The 26,872-nt window shown below is 23.6% G+C and overlaps 1 protein-coding gene across 5 annotated transcripts in view; it reads left to right on the top strand.

The window, feature by feature from the left end:
* LOC129613054 (ras-like protein family member 10B) overlaps nucleotides 1-26,872 on the top strand; it is a 139,043-nt gene that overhangs the window by 56,097 nt on the left and 56,074 nt on the right. For 4 of the 5 annotated variants that reach the window (XM_055526960.1, XM_055526961.1, XM_055526962.1 and 1 more), the window contains one exon: nucleotides 3,144-3,943. In XM_055526960.1, coding sequence (XP_055382935.1) covers nucleotides 3,261-3,943 — 683 coding nt within the window. In that variant the 5' untranslated portion in view covers nucleotides 3,144-3,260. Of the gene's footprint in view, nucleotides 1-3,143; nucleotides 3,944-26,872 lie in introns of those variants that run through there. The other variant, XM_055526964.1, reaches the window with a different exon arrangement.

Raw genomic sequence — 26,872 nt, forward strand, 5'->3', positions numbered from 1 at the left:
CAATGACATTAATAATAATTTAATATTGTTGCCTTGAAAATAGTAACTAATATTTCACTATTAGGTAAATATTACCGCACGGTTCATTAAATATTGTTTGCATTACCCTTTATACCTTTGCTACATAATCCACATATACAAGTATAATAAAAGCGTTAAAGCGTTAATAAAATAATTTCACGCTTTTATATTTTTAATATAAATTATTAATATAAATTTTAAAGTGTTAGGACAATGAATCACTAGCAAATATCTTTGAGTAGTAAATTAATTAATCTATAATAACAATATTTATGCTAAATTTTTTGAATTTTATACTAGCCTTAAAATTTGTTCCAAAAATTAAGAGAAATATAAGAAAGAAGAGGTGATTTTGGACTTATTGATTAGAAATTTTAGTACAGAATTTTTTATTTTGTTATGGGATATTTACCTAAAGTTAATTGAAAAATACCTTAAGCTACAGGTCTGAACCATCTTAAACTGTTAGTTCTTATATAACATCATTTTTTCCCAAAAAATCTAATGATCAAATCGAATAATATACCACAATTTGTTATTTATACAAATATAAATATTTAAATTCATTAAATTTTTTAAAAACAATTTATAAATATTGCCCCTAAATATATGCAATTTTAAAATTAAAAAAAAATTAAATTTTTTTAATCAAATTAATTATTAATTCAATCCTTTTCTATTTATTTCATTTCAGCTTTCAAATATTACAGAACAACCAAAGAACATCATAATTACATTATGATAGTTGAAAAAATAATAAACATCCATTAATTTTTAAAAAACTTAAAAATTGAAAACAATTGAATATTCCTAAAATAATTAAATAATAAAAAAAATTATCAATTATCAAAAGATGAAACTCTAAATCTTTAAAAATTTTGAAATTTTGTTTTAAGGTTTTTAATTTGGTTTTTCTAATTTTTTTTTCGAGTTCCTGAATTTTTATACTTTGTCCGAATTTTAATTTAAATATTAAATCTAAGGGAAATTTACTTAATTTTACAAGTCTAATAAAAAAATGTGAGTTATAAAATTCTCAAACTAGCTCTAAAGCCATGTGAATGTGTAATTACACTGCAAAATCAATTTATATCTAGCCTTCGCAACCGGTTTTAAGATTATGTAACTTTAAGAGCTTGTTTCGGGTACCAATAATATTTGACGAAACAAGTTCTTAACAATAAATTTAAATAACATTTTATTTTTAATTAAACTTTTTTTCTTTAAAAAATTTCAATTTCCTTTCTTCAATACAGACAGAGTCGAATATCTTTTTGATATTTTCCTCTTACAGAAAAGAGTACAGAATTACATACTTATGAAAATTTTTGTATTTTTTTAGCACTATTTCCAAAAAAAAATATTGAAAACAGATGGAAGTGTACATTAATTTTAATTTGTCCGTCAGTTTTGTTTTAAATTTTTGGTGTCATTTTATCTCTAAATGTTAACCGGAATTTGCCAGAAATTTTAGCAGCATTTTTTAGAAATTAACAAATAATTTACTTCGTTAGAAGAAGCTTTTTCCCAACTCCATCCCAAAATTACCGCCTCTCGATATTTATCAATTTTGAAATGTCAACTTGTTATATTTCCGAAATTTCAAACTTAATCGTGGAATTTAATCATTACGCCTAAATGTATGCAATAATTTTACTTATATTGGTATATTAATGAAAGTAGTCTGAATAACCAATTATTATTTTATAATAAAATTTTTGCATTTATTCAAGACAAAAGTGCTCCTCTACGAAACATTACCCTGTTTGAACCGAGTTTATTTTATTTAATTTTTCTTTTCGATTCTCTTACTTTTTTATTGTTGTTGATGATTTTTTTTTGTTTTAAAAGTAAGAAAAATTTTCATTCTATTTTTTTTTTTTTTGTTGTTTTTGAAAGCAATTAACATTTCCATTGAAGTTTTATGACAGAAAAGTTTTATAATTCTGAACTGTTCTTTCCTCTTCTCTCTCTTTCATATATTTTATTGCACATCAATTCACACTTTTCTCATTTTATTTTTTTTATTTTTATTTTATATTTATTTCTGTTCTTGTATTGTCAGTCTTATCAATTTTTATTCAACTTCAACTCAATTTTTGTTTTGAATTATATTCATGAGCACATACATATGTATTCCATAATATTAATACCATTCAATAATATAGTATATATATAAATATACCTATATATATGTATAATGTATATTATATCCTAACAGTAAACACAATTAGAATAACAGAAATAATAATGAAATTTTGAATTTGACAGCACAGAAAGAGAGAGAGAGAGAGGGAGGAAGACGAATTTGAAGACGAAAATATAAATAAATCAAAAAAGAGTAAAAAGAAAAAAAAACAGGAAGATGAGAGCGTTTTGGGTTATAGGAGTGAAATAAAATTTAATGCAAATAATATATAACACAATAATAATAATTGCTATCTTACCACCCCTAACAATACCGTTTTCCTCATTGCCATCATATTCATCGTTTCAGTAGTTCATTTTTATCATTATTTTTAATGTTGTGTATTCAAAAGTAATCGAAATCGAAAAGAAAATGATAAAAGGGGAACAAAAAAAAATAACCTAAATAATATTGAAAAATAAAAAGGAAATTGAACAAATTAAGAGACAAATTTAAAAAAAAAAGCAAAAAAAAAGAATGGAAAATAATTGAAACGAAATAATATAACGTCATTAAAGCACAAGAGCATAAGAGCAGAAGAAAAATAAGAGAAACATAAACGAAAAAAAAAACAATATTTTACAGTTATATTGCCATAATAAATTTTCCGTTTTTTTCTCCTCTGGTTTTATGTGATGTTGTGAGTTAGAAAATGGAATAAAAATATTGAATAAAGAAACCGTTATAGTACCCGTTAAATGTCATTCAACCATATTGTTGCCTTTTTGCCAATTAATCACGTACACAAAATCATTTTCGCCTCTTTTTAATATTTTTTCAATTGTATTATTTTTCATTTTATATTTTTAGACCAAAAATAAAACATAAAAAATTTTTTTTATCGAGTAATATTTTCTTATTAAATTGAAATATTGAAATTTAATTTTAATATTTTTATATTTATTTTATTTTTTACTTTCAATATTCCCAATAGAAATTATCTCCAAAAATATTATATTTTATAATAATAATTATAATATGTGGAATGCAATATCACCAACAAATTCAAAAAAAAGCCTATTAATAAATAATAATTTTTCAAATACTGACTATGTTGTTGATAGTAGCAATAATAATAAAAAACAAATTAAAAAAACAACAACAACATCAGCAACAACAACATCAGCAAAAACATCAATTTCAACAGCAACAACAACAGCATCAACAGCATCAAAAGGAATTAAAACTACAACAATTGCATCGATTACAACATCTGGGAATAAAACAAAAATTATTAATAATAACAATAATAATATTTTATATTATAATAATTATTATAATCAAAAAGAAAAATTATCAACAATATCAACAACAACAACAACAACAATTAATAATAACAAAAAATCAATATCAACAGCAAGAAAAGCAAATAATTATATTATATCATCATCATCTTCATCGTCATCATCAGATAACACAAAAACAAAAATCGCTATATTACAATCAATTAAATCATCAGGAAAAGAAAATACAACAACAAAAATATTTGAAACAGAAACAAAACCATTTACAAATCAAACAACGACAACACCAACAAAAACAGGAACAACAGCAGCATCAACATCAGGAAAAACGACAAAAATATCATTTAATATGGAAATTCATTATCAAAATAAGTGCGTTACAGCATAGCGGATCACTCTGGAGGGTTCTGGTGAGCCTCCATGGATACAGGGCCCCCTTAAAGCAGCATTTTTGGGGGCCTCAGGTGTTGGAAAGACTAGTATTTTACAGGTAAGTGAGTTTCATAATTTTTATTACAAATATGTCCGACGACCCATACACTATATAATAATCTTAAATTTAAGAAAATTTAAATATTTCAATTAAATTGTTCTATAAAGGAATTTTCAATCTCATTTCTTGTAAATTTTATACATGGTTCCTTAATATAAAAATTTATTCATCATTAATTATAATGTAAACACAAAAACATGACAACAAAAAACAACTGTCATTTTGTTATTCAATAACAAACTATTATATAATGAAACTTTTCCATTCGATTCTCATCAAATTTAACCAACAAAATGATAAATGATCTCTAATTAACATAAAATAAATTTCACTTTTATATTTATGCTCTTAATTCTGTATATATATAAAATATGTATACTGAAATTAAGGGAGAAAAGAAGAATGGATTAGAAAAATTCTTATATTCATTACCATTAATCCACCCTTACTTACTATACAATGTAATATTATGAGTATAAAATGAATAATACAAATTTTGAAACAATTAACTAAAATATTATAATGAAAATAAAAAGCAAAAGCATTTCGAACAATAAATATACTGACAACAGCAAGATTTCTTATTAAGAGAGGGTGAAAATGGCACGAACGATATGATTTATACAATAATATCCTTAGGATTCGGGAATTTCTTTCCAATTTCGCTATAGAGTTATTTCCCGCTGTATACTTAGAACGGTGATATTATAGGCAGGGCGTGACGGCTACAACAAGTCGTAAAAGGCTGAGTTTGCCTGGGGTGAACTATTTTCTTTGGTCTAATAAATTCTCTTGAAATCCACAATTAATATAATCAATGTTTGAAATCTGACCTAAAATTTTTTTGATCTTGAATTTAAACGTCCTCCGTTTTTATTATGAATTTTTGTTTTTTTTTCGGAAGCTGATATTATTTGGAATTATTTGGACAAAAACGACATGTAAAACAAATTAATTTTTGTACGTTATTCAAATTTTTATATGTCTGTGTGCCCCTGAAAAGCTTTTTATATAATATATTTGAAATAGGTTTTGTAATATGGAAAGTTATTAAAATTTGGGAATTTTGTCTGTCTGCAACGTTTCTTGCACGAAAAATTAACAGAATTAGAAATATTGTCTGTATGGGACGTTCTTTATATGAAAAATTGTTAGAATTTGAAATTGTATTCAAATATTTTTTGGTAATTTATTTAAAAATTTCTTCAAATATGAAAATTGCAATATTTGTGCAGTTTAGTTAAACGAAATTTCTTATTATTGCCAGTACCTGTACAACCGCTTATCAAATACGCAATTAAATTATTGATAATTTTGGAGAATAAAAATATTTTTAACTCTTAATTGTTGTCAAAAATTTCATATAGGTAAACGATACCATGAGTCAGTTGGACCCACACAATCTTAAACTTTATAGAATCATAAAATTTGATATTTTTTACCATTATTTCCTTAAAGTCGCTTATTCAACTTATGAACTTATTCCTTGACAAATGGCAAAAATCAGCACAAAAAAAACCTAATTCTTTAAATGAGCCGAAAAAAGACAAGAGAAAAAAGGAAAGGTTTGTTGATATAATCCTATGTATGCGGGATATTTTATGTTCTGGTTAGTTTTAATTTTAATTTAATTCTGGTTAGTCTGCTTAATTTTATTCCACAACTTTGAAAACATTTAATTTTGCAAATGTACTTGCCATTAACTGACTTGGCCTTGGTATAAGAGCAAAAAAAATATTTGAAAAAAAGTACGTATATACGCATGCAGTGGGTCTACTGAACGCACATTCAAAAATAAAATTAAAAATAAAGTTGTTTCGCCTTAAATTCGGACAACAGACTTCCTGCTCAACAAACTTTGAAAATAATTAGGAAAGTACTGAAAAAATCAAAAACTTAACTATAATGAAATAAAAAGAAACAAGGGTTTAAAAACACATTGTGAGTCCACTGGGACATAACGCCAATTAAAGTGCAAAGAAGAAATTTCAAAATTTCGAATTCGGCTACTTCAAATAAATGTAGGTGTTTTGCAAATTTTTTTTTATAAAATAACCAACATGAAAAATTCAATTATTATTTCTTTTGTACTTTCAAAAATTAATATCGATTTCTATACGTGATTTTTTTCATTTTTACGTAATTCATTCTTCACAATATAGATTTAATTATGTATATACTAACAATTAAAGTATATATATGTATTTTAATAATAAATAAATAAAATATTTTCGCTTGTAGCATATTATTTTGTTTATATTAACCTATAATTACATACTTAAAGGTATGCAGAAAATTTAAACCGCAATGTATAAATGAATATAGGCAAATAAACGCGAATAAAGCAAATATTATGTAATTTTATGAAACCCATTTAATTTACGATATACATATATGTACATAATAAAAATTGTATTACATTTTGGCTGCATACCGTTTTTATATATGGAATTGTTAAAATATATGGGAATAATAAAACACACATACATGTTTTACTCGTCGTATATAAAATTCTTAAATTACCTGATTATAAAGCATACCATACTAAATACTATTGTTCGAAAATTTCTAAAGATGTAGGTGTATATGCTTATTTAAAAATTTCTATTATACTCGTATGTATACACCAACGTTATAGGTATCTATAAAATTGTATCTCTTTTGAAAATTTTATATAGCATGGATTAAAGGATTGCAGAATTTTTGAAATATCAACAATTTATGCTAGAAATTCAGTAAATTATAACTTTTTAATATGAATTTATGAAAGACATATAGAAAATGTGTGATTATTATGATAATATACTTTTATGAGTATTTACATATTATACGTATGTATGGTACTCGTAATACATAAATAGTAATTCATTTAGTATATGCGTGGTTTAGTACGTTATCAAATAATAAAACATTTAAGCGTATCTCTGTATATTGAGTATCAAAAAAATATTTCCATTTCAACCATAAAAATATAATTATTAAATTGAAATAATTGAATGAGAAGGAGACCCGAGTATCAAACAATTTATATGGAATATTAATAATAGAATGCGAAAAATCAATTCTAAAGCAAACTATGACGAAATTTAATAAGATTTTAAAGTGAATTTAGTAGAATTAAACCATTTTATATTGAATATTTAATAAGTGTTTACATAAGTCGGTCTACATTAGATTAGACTAAACTTAGAAAGAAAATCTGGTATAGCATCGTTAATAATAATTTTTCTTTTTCAAAATTTTGGCAGGTCAAGTTAACGAGATCAAATACTTTTCAAAAAATTTAATACTAAGCAAACAGTTCATTTAACAGTCTGTTTAGGCTATTGTAAATCTTTAACTATTACAGATTGTTTTACCTGAATTTCTGATTATTTTATATAAGCAATACAGACAAGAATAGTTCAAGTCTAATAATTATACTGAAAATTTGTTGTAAATTTTAAAAAACGTTCATAATGTTTGATAAGACACTTTCTAAGCGATAAATACTTTTAACTCCCTCAAACCTGTTTCAATTTTTCAAATTTTTACGAAAAATAAATTCATTAACCTTGATTTACTCGAAAATAACAATTTTGACTTAGAAAATTTTTTGTTCTACTATCACAATACTATTTCCTTATATTTCATTTAGAATTTCTGGAATTTTCATTCTATATATAAGACTAAATAAATCAACTAATATCAATTTTATGTCAAATTTATGGCTTCATTTTGATCTAAAAGCAAATTCTTGTCTTTCTTCCTCTTAATATGATATTTATACTTATATATATATATATACAATTTGGAACTATAAATTTAGCAGCTTTAAAAATAATTAAACATATGTCGACATTGTAATTTAAAACAAACAGCAAAAAAGAAAATACTCGTAATATCAAAAACAAGACCATAAAACCAAAAATAAGTATATGAAAAAAATATAATGAAAAATTAAATACAATACTACCACAAATTAAAAGTCCACAAAATAAAGGAAGAAAAACCAAAAAAGAAAAAAACCCGAAAAGAAAAACAATTAAATTCTATAAATAAAGAAAACACGTCACCTACCGATAACAGCTATGCTCACGTATACACAATGAATTTCCTTTCAAACAAAACTTTTAAGATAATTATTATACTACTACTATACTATTCAAAATGTAACTATTTTATAACAATTTTCATAAGTGTATATACATATATACGTATAAAATTAACAATTTATTAACAAACATACAAAAAATATATTTAATTATCAATGCCAATGTGTACTATATTTATGTATACTCTCTGTTTATTAATATTTTATGAATGTATATTCTTGTTTGTACGAGTATTTAAAGAGTAAAACAAAATTTCTTTTCTAAGGGAAGTAAGGGAGTAGAGAAAAACATGAAGGAAATGTAATGAAAATCGTCTTATATATCTATTTGTGTAAATAATTGAACTCTTGAATCTAGACAACAATATTCTATAAAAATTAAAAATTTTGAGTAAATTTTCATCCACTCACAAAACTTTTATTCTATTCTACCTTTAGAAATTGTTGCAATTTTACTTAGGAATTGGTTGCTATATAACGTTTTACCACTAATTATGTAAGTGTCTAATGTTTGATTTAAGTAATCGTCCGGTATTTTTAATTAGAAATTATAGTAGAAATTAGTAGTAGTAAATACTGTTAAATCTAATTGTCAAATTATATATTGCCAATATTGTTATATTTTGCAAATTTATGCCAAAATATCTGGGATTTCACAATATTCGTTAACTTTTAATCTGGATTAATTTAGCCAAATCTCTGATTAATTTGGTCAGATTAATTCATTATTTAAAAACCCATTGAACAAGATCTAGTGGATTCAAACAAATTAATTAGGATAAACTAAAATTAATTTAATTTGCAAATTGAAAGCGTTTATGTGATTATTCGCAAGCCTATTTCGAAAATAAAAAAAAAAAACTAATCATATTTTAAAGCTTTTACAATTGCAATGTCGAGAATTAGTTAGGAGCCAACAAATTAGTTTAGTAGTCAGGAAAATGTTTCATTAAAATTTAGTTGAAACTGTTTAAATTCCTCTAGTATAGATAGTAGAAAATTTTGAATTAATCATTAACAAACTTTCATCCAATTTCGAGTCCAAAAAAGAAAACGAAAGGACTGAGTAACACTTATTTCTGGGATATAAACGGGAGGTGATCTAGAAAAATTAAGTGTTAGAATGACAAATTAGTGCTGTACTCGGTTTACTTCTTTTTAAATATAAAGAGGGGTGCGATATTAAATATACGAAAATAATAATTTTCTGTCAATTCTCATCTTAATACAAACTGAGTAAAAAAACTTTTTGTTTTCTCTCTGAAATTTAAATGCTGCATGAGAACACCATTTTCTTTTTTATTCTTATATACGACTATGTTTTATTTGTCTTTTATTTAATTTTCGTTTTCTTATACTTTTTTTTGGATTTAAAGAATTTGTGAAAAATCGTATCGAATGCATGATCCTTATAGCATTTTAGCTACACATACTTGTGTTCACATATATATAAGAACATAGAATAAAGAAAAATTCACCTTACCATTGTCACGCCTACTCACGCATAATTTTCAGTTTAATTTTTTTATTTTTATTTGCTTCTTTTTTTTTTTGTATTTTCTTTGTGTTACTAAAATCTGAAAAGAAATGATAAGAGGAAAACTTACAATATTATAAATATATGATAATTGTATGACGAGGATATACGTTTAAATTTTTCTAGAATGGAAATTTGTCTTTTTCTTTTCGATATTATACAATGATTTTTACAGTAGAATGGAAAAGAAAACGTTAAGTTTCAAATTATTTCGATATTATTTTATTTGATAGAATGCATTAAGTTCGAAAGTAAATAGGAATCTCAAAATTTTCTCATATTGTTGCCTGAAAAAAAATTTGTTACACCTTACTACACTTGTAAGGAATTGCCTATCAAAATTAAAAAAATTTCAATTTCTTTCTCCTTGATTTGCCGAAAATGTAAACCATTCCTAAATTTCTAGAGAAGCAAAAAAACTAACAGGAAGTGCTCTTCAATTAAAAAACCTAATTAATTGTCAATTCTCAATTAGTTAGTCATCGAATTCAATAATTATTTTAAGGCTTCTTTCAATTTTCGTTCTCAGCCGGAAAGTATGCAATTTTTAATATACTACAAATCATTGATTTGATCTATATTTATTAATTAGGTATGTAAGTGAAATATAATTTGAAATGAGTCTGTGTCTAAATATTTCTTTTATTCACATCCAGTTGCAGTAAATAACCTACTTCTACCTATTTATAAGTTAATATAAAGAAAAAATTCAAATAATTTTGGAAGTGAGACTCTTTAGAATTTTAGTAAGCTATTGAATTACAAATAATATCAATATGTATATACATATATATGTATATACATACAAACAATTGTTAGAACCAAACCAGTAATGGATTTAGTTAAATTTAGTATAAATTTATACAATTTTTTCACACCATGAAAATTTTGTAACACTGAGGAGCTGGCATTTGAGAATATTGTAACAATATCTTCAGCAGTTTAATTTTGAATCACTGATGACCTAATCTAACGCTGCTTTCATTAAACAAAATTAATATTATTAAAGTGTTCAATTAATACTTTAATATAATAGAAAATCTTTTGCAACAGTAACTGTTATAAATGTTAATATTTATTTTTTCATGCATAACACTTAAATATACCTTAATCTTCTAAAAATCAACAATTTAAATTGAAACAAGTGACACTTGTAACTTTAGACTAACTATATTTAATATTGTCGCAGAAATATTTAATTTTTAGTAAAATTTTAAATATTTTTTTTTACAATTCCTACAGGTTTATAATAATATTGTGTTGCTCGTATATAAAATAACATGTACATTTATGTTTACCTACCATAATAGAAACCATAATGTATAACAGTATGTTGCCCCCAAATTTTACTAAGTAGAGGCAAAATTGATTTCCCTTTTTTTTTGTTTTTAAATACAAACAATTCAAAAAACCAAATTTGAAAAAAAAAAAACAAAATTTTTATACAAACACAACAAAAAACCGGATTATTGCAAAAATAAAAGCGAAGGTAGTAGGATAAACAAAAAGCAAAAACTAAATAAAATAGAGGTAACGTTTCCATGAACAAAATTTAAAAGGAAAATAGCAAAAAAAAAAAAAATAAACAAAAAAACACAATTTTTTTTTTGTTTTATCCTTTCATATTATCCTTGAACACTTTAGCAAATCTTCACTATTGTTATAGAACAAAAATATAAAAAAAAAGCGAAAATCTGAAAAACATAAAAATGAAGGCAAAAAACTGTAATATTAACAAAAAATTTTCGCATTTAAAAGAATTTAGAATATACAAAAACAATTTTAATAAACCCTTATATAACAATTTTATTCCATGTCTGAGCAAATTAACAATGCTTGTTACACTATATATTTATTATACATATTTTATACATATTTATGATCGTCGGTTTTATCAACTAAAATTATTCTCTTCTTCTTGTTTTAGGCAGAATTTCCCGTTTTATCCAATATTCTCTTGTTGTTCTTGGCTTTAGTATCCGGCTCATTAATAATGCCTATTTTTGATAGTCGGTTTTCGCTCATCCTATTAACATAGTGCCTTCAGTAGGTTCGTCTGCATCTTGTCCAGAGAACGACGTCCTGAGTTTTGCATTTTTCTCTTATATCTATACTTCTTTTTTTTATCTAAAAGAGTGTACACATATCTTTGTCTAATAGTTTGCATTTCAATCGTTCGCAACCTTTGCTTAGTCGTTGATGTGTCTCCTCTTGTTTCAAATGCATATATCATTACGGAACGTGCCCAAGTTTTGTAGACTCGTACTTTATTTTCTAATAGCATATATTTATTTTACCATATGACATTGCGAAGGTAACCCAATACTACAGAATCTTTTGGTGTTTGAACGTGTGATTAAATATAAAATACCATATTCATTATATTGAGAGCTATATTTTAAATTTAATAAAAATTGAGGTGGTGCGGAACTAAAAATGAATTTGACAAATAGAAATGAAATTGAAAATTCAGTAACATTCGCAATATTGTCTTTTTAGAACGTAGACTACTTGAAAAATTAGGAACTCTACTAATAAAATAATTGTACGAATACACTTTAATTTCAAATACCATTCAAAACCGCACATATGCGTATTAGTGTTTCATTCCTATAAATTTCAGTGAAATTATTTTCAAATTTAAATAGCTGAAAATTTTCATGTAACCAAGAAAATTTTTTCAATTAATAAAATTTCATATACTCGTAATACATTTACTATATATTCATACAACCATAGAAAATGACCATAACCCTATTTTCCAGAGAAATAAAAAAGAACAATATTAGGCATAATACACAAGTATTACGATTAGCGCTCTCTCCTTCGTTCTCTCATCTCTTTAAACGTTTACAATAATGTTTTAAGGTACCTTGTTTTGATTATATAAAATATATAAGTATAGCAAGTCTAAGGACTAACTGAAAGAGCTTTCTTGTGTATTGTACCGACTATTGTGAAATTTATTTTTTTTTTTTTTTTTGTTTTTTTTGTTTTATTTTCTTTCATCGGATTACTGTTAAGTTGTATGTGTTCGTCTGTATATAAAATAACAATACTAGAATTGTTTAGAGATTTCCGGTCTACTTTTTAAATAGGGTTACCTCATTTCTTTTTTTGTTTTTTTTATCTTCTATTCTTTTATGATTTCTTTCCGTTTTTCTTTTCGTTACTTGTTTTTCTTTTAATTCGCTTTTGTTGTTAATCGATTTTTTTAAGAATTCAAGATAAGGATGAGAAAAAATTGGAATGTTTTATGAAATATGACCAAGTATAACCTGTGTTGAAATGAAAGGTTTCCATAAATATTGTAAGATTATAAAGTTGCTATTTTAAATTGCGAAGTTCAACTATTTGATTCTTTTTCCAATTTATGAATTCTAACAATTGAATTTTACAATAATTTTGTATTTATGAATTAAATGAATTGTGATCTTACAAATACTTTTCTTAATATTTTCTAAAGCATACGTATTTATAAATGATTATAAATACTTTTAAGATTGACATTATTAACAAGAGACTCAGTTCAAGAGAAAACAGGGAATTCTCTTGGAATTTTCATCAAAAATAATTTGATTTCAAATTAGTTTTGCTTTAAAATCAATTTTATTATTTCACAGGGATTTTCAGATATTCATGTATGCGGCGGAATCATCTTACCTAGATTATGTTAATAATTTGTCCAGGATTAAAAGAAAAAAAAATTTTTTTAGCAAATTAGTACCAGTATATTTTTGAAATTCAGACTTCGTTTAGATGATTAAATTTTGTACATTCTTTCTATTCTTCCTGATAGATTTGTTTAAATAGAAACTTCATAGTCATTAATATTTTAGAAATTTTCAAAAAATCGAAATTTTACTTAAGCAAAAATTTGATTTCATAAGCATTTTTCAAATATTTATTTTAAAATTAACCAATATTTTCTTTATATTGAATTTATATCTCCTTCGATTGAACTTATTATCTTTCCTCTAGACTTTATTGTAACATAAAAATTAAGACTTAAAACAATTTCATTTATTATTTTCCAAACGAATTTCATTCAGAATCTGGGAGCCAATTACCTTCAATGATTTTTTTTTTGTTTTTGCTATGCACGCAAAATAGATAGACAAGTCTTTAATTAAAAAATAAAATTAATTGACCTTAATTGTTATGGCACTAAGAAAAATCAAAAGAGAAGAAACAAAACATTTTAAGAAAAAAATATTTTTATGTAAAATTTTTTCCTTATTTTTCTTTTTCCAGCTTTAATAAAATTTAAAGTATCATTTCAACACTTAGAAAATATTTAGCAATAACTGTCATCATAAAAAACATAATTTTCTTTTTTAATCTTTAAATACAATATATTAAAAAAAAGGGTGTGAATTGATATGTAGATTTGAATATGGGCGTGAAACTTTAATACGAAAATGATGGTTGAAAAATGGAAAATTTGTTTTTTTTTTTTTAAATTATCACAAGATAAAAATATTCATATTGCACCCGTAAAATAAGACTTCACGCATACGAAAAATAATTTCGGATTTGAAATTAGAGTTATAAGTTCTAATAAAATTGATACGAGACTTAAAAACTTATACTCAACGTCAGATTGGATAATTTTTCTTATAAAATTCGAAAAAATCTATGAGATTGTTAAAATTACAATTTTGTCTTTCCAAATTCGTTGTTAAAGCAGTATTATTGTGCTGGTGCGACAACTATGTAGCATTATGAAAACGCTGTTGTATTTTTCATTTTATTTTAATTTTTTCTTTTCATCTAGTTTTTGTTATATTTGGAATGATTTTGTCATCAAAATTGAAAATGGCTATTTTTCGATTTTTAATTTTCCACAAAGGTTCATTTCCATTTTATAGTATTTTCTTTTTCATCTATTATAAAATTTTAGCTTGTAATATGAAATTCAAATTAATATTATTAAAGGATTAAGTTAAAAAATATTTTTAGCTCAGACATCCCGCAAAAATAAAAAAATTATGAAAATTAATAAAAAATAGATTTTCATTTTTGTAAAAAAATTAATTATTTTTTATGGTTTTCTTTTTAATATTGTTCTATTTTTAAAACTATTTTGTTTTCTTAAATTACTACATTTAGATAAAAATTATTTTTTTTATCTAAAATTACATAGGGATCTTGGGGAACTAGGCTCATGAAATGGGTCGTTGTTAAAATAGCCCGAATGATTTTTTAATTGATTTACTTAAATTTTTAATTTCGTTCCATGCAAAATTTGGTGCCTTTTGATTTAATACTTTTAATAACTGTATTTAAAAAGTTATGAAGAATTAATTTTTTTAGTCGGATCTGCATCCATATGAATATGTATGCATTACAATCATACAAAAAAATCCAAACAAAAAAATTGCATATACTTCGGGGCCACAAATCAATATTTCTCTTTTAATGTATCTAAATATGTATGTATACTATAGTATATTATGAATAAATTCTAAAAATATATTTCGAAGGTTAAAATTACATATAATTAATGTGTAATGATATTATTTTTATATATCACATAATATTAATTATAATAAAATTATAAAAATTTGTGGTAAGTGAAAATCAATAAAAAAAAAAGCCTTCTTTTATAGCCTTTCTTTCTCTTCATTTCTTCTCATCACGTCACAAGCTTTCATAAAGTACCATACAACACATTTTTAACATAAAAAAAATTATATTTTCTTATAAATGATTGAAACCATTATAATAATGTAGGTATATATATATGTAGCTAAACAATATAATTTTGTGAGAAATTCGTACGTGCTATATACATTATATGGTTACATTTTATAATATTACAAAAATATTTCATACGTGTACTCAGAGTATATAATATATATATACAATAAATATATGAAGAAATATTTCTAATTGCTTTTGACATTGAAAATACCATATAATTATAATGTATATTAGTAGATAAATCCATTTAAATTCATTATGTATATGTGTATACGTTTTATAGAATTGATTAGAGCAAAACGCTTTTTATATATATTATATAATAATGAGTAACAATTATATCATTATTTTTAAATATTCATATTATAAATTTAGTCTTTGAAAACAATGAAATTATATGGCAAATATAATGAATTTAAAATTAAAATATCTAACTATACACGCCTTGCAGCACACGTATTCCATTAAATTATAAATATTTATAATTATTTGTTTTTAAGAACTTAATAATAATATAATCGCATATTACAAATTATATTATAGAATTTAATTAAAGCATAATTTGTGAGAGTTTTTGAATATAACATTAGAAATATTTCAAGTATAACATTTTCAATTTAAATATTTACTTTGAATCAAATAATTTTAATAATATCCTTTAAGTTTAAAAATACCATAATTATGATTTTATAAATGCTTGGAATAGTTAAACATTTTAAATATAAAATTTAATTTTTTTACATTCGTATAATGAATTTAATATGGGAAATTTTAATTAAAAATGTTATCACCTTGTTGATAAAAATCAAACAAATTAAACAAAATATCATAAAAATTATTAGAGCATTGCTATTATTTTACCTGAAATTAAAATCATTACATAACATTTGAATTATTTAAAAAATATGCTTACGTACCTATGTATACGTGTATCTATATATTATCATATCTAAATACATATTTATTTTATTTTATATTATTTCATATGGTTCCACAAAACATTAAAATAATTTTCTCACTAAAAATATTTTCAACATACTCTCTCTATACTCTCATTTTCTTTCATTTGTATTGTATTTTATATAATAAGGGAAAATTCTGTGTACAATACAACTGAGTCTTTTCGATTTATTTAAGTAAGAAAAAAATTTGTCTTCTACAATTCATTTGTAAAAATTCCTTTCATCATTATTCTCTTCTAGAATGATTCATTTTTTATAATTCATTTTCTTATTCCATAATTCATTTACTGAACTAAATTCAATTGTATTGAATTTGTAGTTTACGTGTAGTTTGTAGTTGTATTTATGTGTTGATATTTTGCACATATGAAGAATTTATATGAAAATAGTGACATCTATTTTACGCTCTCTCTCATTATTTGAGATATTTATTGTTTACTTAAATTTTTCTTAAATAAAATGTGTTATATTGATGATTCTCTTGATTCCAATGAGATTTTCAATTTATTTTGGGAGAGTAAAATTTTAATAAAATATTTATTTTTTGTTTATAGGTTTTTGAAAAATTATTGCTATTTAATTCGTAAAATGATATTAAAAATTGGAGTTAAAAATTATTTATTTTTTTCTCTGGCAATTTAAAGGTTTTCACTTCTCAATGCTTTTTTAATGTCATATGGAAAATATTGTTTTTTTAGTTTTAACTACAATGACAATATTTTCATGTTATTTTTTGTTTTTATTTTTTTTTCTTGGTTGTAAAAAAGCAAGACCCTAGAAAAAAATTTTTTCTCAATTTTTTTTTTTGTTTTGTTTCACTCACTTGATATTGAATGGTGAAAATTATTATCACAAAATATAGTAAAAGTTACCACAGGAGAGAGAAAAAATGAGACAAAAATAAAGTTTTATTTTGAAATGTTTTTTTTTTTGTAATCTTGAGCTAAATCTAATGAATTTGCAATTTATGAGAGAATAATTCTAGGCGCTTTAAGAATTTTAACAGCTATAACAGGGTTTTTTGTTATCATATTTTATGCAAGATTTAAAGATTTTTTGTTTTTTAATTTTTAAAGAAAAATGTTGAACGTTTTATGTTTTGAAAGCTATAAATGTATTAAATTTCAATATTATTAAGCAATTTTTTAGTTTTACTTTTGTAAAAACCCATACGAAATTGTATAGAAGATTATATAATAAATTTATAATTAATTTCATGAGAAATTTTGTTAAATATTTCTCTTATTCTATGCAAACGTTCAAAAATATAATGGATTTTTATAAAATATTGCACATACTTGTATATTAGTTGCAATGTAGGAATAATATTCGTGTATATCTGCTATCTAGTTATATTGAAAGGATAATAGACTATAAGAGATTATAGTAAAGTAAACATAATATTGATATTATGATTAACAATGTAACGAAGCAAAATTTAGGTAAAAATGGAGAAAATTTAAAATTAAAATAAAAGAAAATTCATTTCATTTCTTGCTTTATACTTTATATATAGTAAAAGGTATATACCCTTATTCTATTATATAATATATGAAATTCAAGAACAAAATAAATTTTCATTAACAATATTATTATATGAATTTCAATATGAAACACATAATTCATTTAATTACTGGTAAATTTGAATTTCAGAAAATAAATAATCGAATATTTATTTTCTGAAAATAGTTATATAACATTTTTAGTTTAATGATTTTCAATTATACACTGATATATATAATTATGTATGTATAATATTTCCATTTATCAATTCCTATACCATAAGTTTTTGGTTTTTAAATTTTACTAATTATATTTATAATATATGCAATATTATGAATAAAATTATATGTGGTGATATAAAAATTTTAAATTTTAATTATAATTTGCTAAATATTCAAGGCTTTTTTGAGGAAAATTTTCGAATTTTATATTTTTTGAATAAATTAATTTCGAAATTTTTATATAATTTTAAAGAAGTTTTGTATTTTGTGGCATTTTATGTGAATTTTAATTATGGAATGCTTAAATTCAAAATTAATAAGCAAAGTAAATTTAAATATTCAACACTTTAATAAGATATTTCTCCACAAAATTATTAAGTTCACTCCGCTGATTTAATTTGAAGAATTTGTTAAAATCAAAAATTGATATTTTCCAAAGAGCAACATTTTGTATAATTTGACTGACTGGGTCTCAATTATGAACAGTAATTAATCAGATACAGGGAAGCTACTTTTAGCAATTTAGTTGAGAGCACTTTTTTGATAATTTTCAGAAGAATTTTTAATTTTTAATATTTAACAAGACTATGTGAAACTAAAAAATTCACATCAAATTTGCCATCAAATTAATATTAAAGGTTATTTTTTTTTGTCCTCTAAGAAAATGCCTAAAATTCAACAAGTTTTCTTTCTCATTTCATAAATTTTAATGATTACGTGGGAAGAAAATATTGATGAACTTCCCTTTAAGGTCATTATATAAGAGAACAAACAAAAAAGTGATTTTTATCAATGTTTATGCAAGTCAACATACACACGCACATTGTACATAAAAAAAAATCGTTTAACTTCCTTTACGACAAAGACATGTTTCATTTTTCTCAAATATTTATTAGATTTTTATATTTAAAAAAAAAGCAGAACTAAAAGAGAAAAAAAAAAATACATAAAAAAATTTAAAATATTTTCATTAAAATTGAATCTATTTTGCCTAAAAAAAAACAAAGGAAACAAAGAGCAGAATAAGAAAAAGTCATAATCACAAATATTTCCATTGGCATTAAAAAGTATTGGAAAATTATATAAGATTAGTTTTTCTTGTTCTTTGTCTTTTTATTCAAAGGAAAAGTAGTCCTTATAATAACAAAAATTTTAAAACGTGCTCTCTTGATTTTTACAACCCAACAGTATAATTTTCTGTAGGTGTATACAAAAAAACATGGGTACGATAATCATTTTCATTATCCTTAATAGGTTTGATTACTTTGTAATTTTGTCCTTCAAAGTTCTTTGTAAAATTTAAAATAGTATGAAAATTTCAATCAAAAAATGAAATTTTTTTTTCAGATAATTTTTATCCTACACTTTAAGAATTAAAAAGAAAATTTTTTTTTTTGAAGAATTGAAAAAAATTTAATTATTTTGTTTATTTTTTTTATTACAATAAAAACTTAACTATTTTGTTCAGTTTTCAAATTAAACAAGATTGTCCAGAGTTAATTAAATGTACTGTTTGTCTGTTTAGGGTGAATGCAAAAATTTTCAATTAAAATATTAATAAAACCCGATATTAATTATGCTTTTGTTATTCTTATTCTATTTTGTTAAATCACTTTTTCTCCATAATTTTGGTGCTAAATAAGTGGGTCTAATTGGAATTAATATCCTTTTCAGATATAGATTTAGCTAAACAAAATAATGAATAATTTTTAAAAATTAAAAATTATTTGCATACTTTTAGGTGTACTAAAAATTGTCATTAAAAAATAATTAGGTTTTTATTTTAATAAGCGAATATTTCTATAAAAATGTTCTATAATAATAAAATTAGTAATTATATAACATAATTAGCTTTGTTATTCTCTTTAGAAAATTCATTGATTCATAATATGTAATTAATAGCATACATACAGCCGTATATACTGCAGTAAAATTTTATATTAAAATATATCGGAAAAAGCGAAAATTTAATTTCTATTACAAAAAATGTGAAAGTTATTTCAAATGATTTTCAATTTTAATTTGCATCCGATTACATAACTTCCTGAAATTTTCAATTTTCAACTTAAACAAGATAGAAGGAAATTTTGATTTATAGCTACCTATTTGAATCTGTTTCCTGTATACATTTTTATTAATATATATTTTAGATAAAGTAATAAAACTAAAATCTGACCAATAAAAATTAAATTTGCCGTACATCAACAAAAAATTTTTAAACGAATCGAATCTCTTTAGTTTCTTTGTTAAAATAATGATTGAATAATTGCCTAATTGATATTCATGAAAGGTCTAATTTTAAAATTTTAATCAGACAATTGAAATCATAAAATTACGTCGACATTAAAAGTATTTTCTTTTGAAAAGTATGTATTTTTAATAAAATATTGAATAAAAAAAAAAAAATCCCCTAAAAGTATGCAATCATAGTAACTTTTCATTTCAATCATTGTTCTTATATAAAAAATATCCTTTTAACATTAATCAAATTGTTGAATTTGTAATTTCCCTCTTCAACTTTTATAAAATTTTTTATTACAAAATTTAATTTATTTTATCCTTTTAATAGCTATGTCCTTTAATTTTTTTCTTTTTTTTTTTTCAAAAATTGATTTCTTATTTTTTTAATACTCATACAGATGCACTATTATTAAATCAAAATTTTCAATTCAAAAAATAAAAAATACTTATGAAATAAGCTTGATATGAATAAAATAAAAAAAGAAGGAATTCGTATATCCTTAGCATTCCTTTACTCAACCATGTTGTTTGTGGGTGTTTTTCATGTTTTTTATTTTTATGCAATTCAGATACGTTATACTTTTGGATTGTCATAAGCCTTCAATATTTTTGAAAATTTTTTTTTGGTAAAATTTTTCTTCGGAATTTTTTTTTTGTTTTTTTTTTTTAATTCTACATAAATACAAGATTGTGTATTATATTATAATAAAAAATACCTAAACACTAACTTTATAAAATTATAAATAGCTATATATATATATATATATCTCAAGTTTTTCTCTTATTGTATAAAAATATATACTTTACTTGAAATAAATACTCTATATAAATTCTTGTAATATAAGGAACTAACTGTTTGAAATAAAATGGAAAAACGATAAAAATGGAAAAAAAAATCCTTGGAAAATAAAAATAAAAATCTAGATGAATATAAAAGTTTTGCAATGCGCTCATACTTTTATAAACTAAAATATAATTTTATGTCTATATATATATATATAGACAGTGTTGTAGCATATTAAAAAGAAAATATCATTAAAGTTAAAGAAAATCTGATTGGATTTTAATATTATTTTAATTTTCATATAATTTGTACAGGGTTTTTATTTTTTATTTTCTTCTTTTTAAATGTACTATTGTGTATAATATGGTTGATATTCAATTTGTGCTGCTTAATGTAATTTTTTTATTATTTTCGTTTTAGTCATCTTGTTCCTAAATGCATTTTGAATTATGTGACAATATGGTACTCTGTAGCTATTTAGAATAATTCTTTCATTTGATTAAAGCACTTGAGCTGTATGAACAAAATAGTTGAGCTCGAGCTTAACTAGTTTGATGAAATCGTAAAAAATATTGATGGTAAATTCTTTTGCCAGCAGGAGTTGAAAGATTCTGTGAATATTCGAAAATACTGAATATCAAGATTAGATCCTGTGATTGGTAAAGTATATAATGAGTAATAAAATGTTGTAATGAATTTGAAATTAATTTGGATATAGAACAGCATTCTTTTAATAGAACAACTGTTGCGCTCTCGTAGGATAATCGTTGACGTGATTTTTATTCATCAACTTGTTCCGGGGATCTTTATTCGCCGTTTTTGTTAGGGCAGGTGTTTTAGGAAAAATTTTAACAACTTGAAGTGGCTGGAGTTTTTAAATGTTTGTCATCGCAAAACAGATTAGGAGTTAGGCGATGACTAGGATCTTATGTGCTGACAATTTTAATTCTACTTATTTTGATCTAAGTAGTTGTATAGGTGCTCCGAAGTCTATAGTATTGTTAGTAGTATTGTAACTTTAACTCTTTTTCGTTTTTCTGCAACACTGAATCCAAAAATTTTTTTGTGTCTCTCATTCAAATGAACTCTAACCCTTACTAACTTTACACTATTTCTTTTTCCGCTGTCCTCAAATGATGATGATTTTCCTAGGCAATACGATTGCTGCATTTTATGCGTCTAAATAATAACTATTTTGGCTTTGTCGGGCAATATCAAAATGCTTGATAATTAATTCGCATAATAATCTAAATAATAATTATTTAAAATAATTTTAAATAATTAATAATAATTTATAATAATAATTGTACTTACTTTATCTTCTATATTTAGTATCTCATTTCTTAACTGTTATTTAATTATAATCCAATCTTTAACCAATGGGGTTGTATTAATTGTATTAAATTTTTTGAATTATTTCTCATTTAATAATGTTTAAAATGAAATAACCTACTTCATTTTAAAGCACATTGTATATTATTGAAGAATACGCAGATAGCACAGATAATACAGATAATTTTATATAAAAAATATAGTACCATTTATCGAAGAATAAACCGTACATATTGGAACTCTTGCAGGAACATTTACTGCCATACTATCATTTAAGTTCAATTAAAGTTCATCAATTGAAAATAAAAGAGACACAGTATGACTATGTGGTACTTAAATGTTAGGGAATTTTTTTTTTATCTTGAAATTTTATTTTTAGAGAATTTCATTTTATTAAAATAACTTTGCATTGTAAATACAAGTAGTAGAAATGTGGGAAGATTGTATGGTATCAATTGAATTTTGTTATAAAAAATATAAAATTATTTTCATAAGTTTCTAGATGAGCGTTGAATTTTTCAATAAAGGCTACACTTGCCGTGCCATTTTCGAAACAAAATTCGTTTAAAACCAACATTTTAATATAAATATAATATAAACTTATGTAATTGTACCATATACGCCCTACATTCTGTCTCTTAATATAGTACAAAAAATAAGTAAGATAAGAGAAATTTTTTTTATTAAATTAACAGAGGAACAAATGTAGAGTAGGAAAAGAAGAAATAATTTTAATGAACTCTTGTTTTAAAATTGATTATATGAAATCAATGAAATGCAAAAATGTAAAAAGAAAGGAAGAGAAAAATAATTAAAATAATATTATGATTGAAAGAGAAAATAAAAATATAGAGAAAATTTGGTCTAATTTAATATTTGTATAAGAATATAGAAATTGAAGGAGAAGATGTTCGAACTTATATTTATGATCCTTTGCAGAAATAATCTAAACATTTGATTTTTTCCAAATAAAATGGAAATATTAGAGAAGCATTTACTACCATAATATTTTGAAGAGCTTATTCTTCAGTTTATATTCTATGCTTTTCATTATGAGGCTATTTAAGAAAAAATATATTTTTTATCGAATAAAATAGGACATTTTCTAATTCAAAATGATAGAAATTTGTTGTTTTCCCCGGTATCCTGGGATAGAAAGGTGTTTATTTAAAAAAAAGAAACACTATTTTACGATTTAATATTTTTTTCACCACAAATTTCTTTTAAATTTATATTGAAAATTTTCTGTTTAAGAAATTTAAAACTTTTACTACTTACCCATCTCTCTCCTAATTATCAAAAATTCTATATTAATATTATTGGAAACTGCAATAATAGTGGTAAGCATGAATAGTGGATCAGTTAAACATCATTACTGAATTTAATTTGATATTACAGCTTGTTATTTAATTGAGATGAAAATGCAATAAATGTAAATATCTCCTAAAAGTATGCAAAAAACAATTGATTGAGTGAATTACATAAACACGAATGCAATAAACGTTAATACCGCCTGAAATAATGCCAAAAGCATGAAATTATGCATAAATTTTACATTATAAAAATATGAAATATTATTTTTGTAAATATTTGGTTGCCATTGGGCTATAAACATTTCATCAATACATTGCACATTTTCTTTAGTGATAATCCAATTATTTTATGTATGTAATCAATTAACACCACTTTACCATTTTAGGTACGATTTTCCTGCATTGAATTTTCCTGAAACAAAAATAAAAACTTCATTGATTCAAATATTGCATTAGAAATTCCCATACGTAATAAAAATGCTCTATTATAATAAACTTTATTAGGTCACAAATAAAAAAGAAAAAAAAATAAGAAAATATAAAAACAAGTTTTTTTTTTCTAAATTAAAAACTTTCATTTTTCTAACTACATTTATGAACTTCTATGAAAGTAAAATGCTCTGCATGTAGATGTGAAAAATATTTTCGCTAGAACTTTCTATATTGAATGAAATTTTCCACTAAATTAAGAACAAAAATATTTTAAGCTTTGTATCGGATATTGCTAGGATTATGTTCTTATAAATATTAGTGTAAGGACGTTTCTAATAAAATTTATTTTTAATATAAAAAAAAAAAAAAAAGCAAGAAAAATAAAAATATGAAAAAGTTTTCCGAATTTTCACTTTTTCTAGATAAAAATATTTTTTTCATTAAAGTTCCCAATACTCAAAATTGTGTATGGGAGTCTATATAGTATTACAAACTAGTGCAAAATAATAGAATTTTTAAGTTGATATCAAAATTTTATACACGTACCTATGTTCTTGTATATTTCTCATTTAACCTTAAATTTTATCAAATCAATATTACAGAATTTCTGTTCGAGTCATTGAACTGTATTCCTAATCCTCATATACATAATTGGAAAAGTATATTCATTGTGAATTTGAACTATATATGTATATACATTAGTATAATGTTCTAATTTTATATTTCATTAAGAAACACAGACTCATACATATTCGTAATCGGTAAAAACTTTTAAATTCTCTTAATAAATTTAATTTTACATGAAAAAATATTTGAAATTAGAAAATATTGCATTAATAAAAATTGCAGATTAAAATATTTTAATAATTTATTTGCGATTTATATTAATAAAAAAGTTACTTTAGTTTAGATAGTATTAAAATTTACCTTCACTATTATATTAGCAAAAAAAAAGAAAAAAACCCTCTAGGTAATTTATAATTTAAGGAAAAACGGTAATTACCAAAAAAGAAAAATTTAGGAATTTTCTGAAAATTTCCGTACTATACTCATCGTTATAACACAAAAGTATATGTTGTTAATTCTAGTTGATTAGTGCAGATAATAATTAAGAAATATAGCAAGGCAGTTACCCTCAAGGCAGATATCTCCCCGAAAGTTGGACGCGAGCTCCACTACACTAAAGAAAGTCCTGCCAAAATCATCTACATCTCCTTACGGTCAGACCAGCTCAGTCACACAGAATATGTATGGCCATCTCCTCATTGACCCTGTAGAACCTACACAAAAGGTAGTCCGATTAACTCAGTTTATGCAAATGATATTTCACCGGACAATACCCATTGAAAAAACCAGTAATAGCACGAACCCAGTTGTGATTCTTAAACTTCCTTAAGCAGGGTGGAAGAAACATTTCGCATGGTAACATCCCTCAATAACCACCCACTGAAGATTTGATTCCTTCTCAAGCAAAATGCCAAGACATTAATAGTCCACAAAAAGCAATGGGCCCAGCGAAAGAGGTCCCTCCGCGTCAACTCTTCATTAATCTCGGATACACACCCCAAAACCAGCTCAGTGACCTGAGTTGATTATAGCTGTCTGAGCCGATTATAGCACCAGCAACGTCGATTCGCTGCTTGACAGCACGTAGATGGTGCGATTTTTATATTCCCATTCTAAGTTTATTCTCAGGCATACCTCTATCGCATGTATTTCAGTTTAAAACAACGAGCAATACGGATCTAGGCTTGTAGTTATACGTTTGTTAGGTCATATTCCATACATGGATAAGCCCTATGCTTGAGACAAATCTATTCTCCATTTGGGGATGAAAAAGGACTTGAAAACAAAAATAAGAAATTAAATTTTTCGAAAAACGTAATTTTTATTACTTTTGTTGTGTTGTTGTTATTGTAAAGCAGTTTTTCATATATACTATACATTTAGCAGCAGGAGCATACAATTAGAAGGCCTTTTACTAGTTCTTCATTATTATAAAGATTAATAATAGTATGCTAAAAAGCAAAATACAATCAGAAGGGGATTAATAAAAAATAAAAAACAAGCATAAATATTAATTAGATGCAATTTTTATTTCAATTCCTAATTTTCGAATCTAGAAAATATTCTTATAATCTTCTTTTTAAAATCCAATATTATCTTATGTAACAAAAGCAGTAGAATTATAATTGAATGTGTTAAAATTACCAAAATTAATCATTAAGGATATTTAATCCATTAAAATTCACTTAATTAATTTTTTCCCATTTTTTTTTTTCCAAATTATTTTATTTCATGCTAAATTAACTTTGTTACGCTTTGATAATTTACATCTTAAAATTTTCTTTCCTTTTTCCTATATAATAAATTTTATATTTAATACTCTCTACCGTTTCTATAATATAAAATAATGATGTTAAAAAAAATTTAATTAATTACCTAAAAATTAAATTTAACTTCATTTTTATTACATATAATACATAAATTGAATTTAAAACGAAATGTAAATGCTCGTTTAATATACTTAATACACGAACGCTTTCAGTGACGATGCACTACGTGTTGTGCTACCTAACACGCCGAGATCCAGTGTCGTCAGAAAAATTTAATCAAAAATTGCTACAAATAGCGAATCAAAACTTTGTTATTCGCTACTAGGAAAGCTATTATTCGTTGTGCTATGATTGAAAAAAAACATGGGTAGATTAATAGTTAAGGGTCACTTAAGAGCCATAACAATAATAATGTACTTAAATACATACAAACAATTGATTAGTACTTCTGCCTTTTTTGAGTTCA

This window comes from Condylostylus longicornis, unplaced genomic scaffold, assembly GCF_029603195.1.
Source record: "Condylostylus longicornis isolate FDR11 unplaced genomic scaffold, ASM2960319v2 ptg000080l, whole genome shotgun sequence".
Taxonomy (NCBI): Eukaryota; Metazoa; Arthropoda; class Insecta; order Diptera; family Dolichopodidae; genus Condylostylus; species Condylostylus longicornis.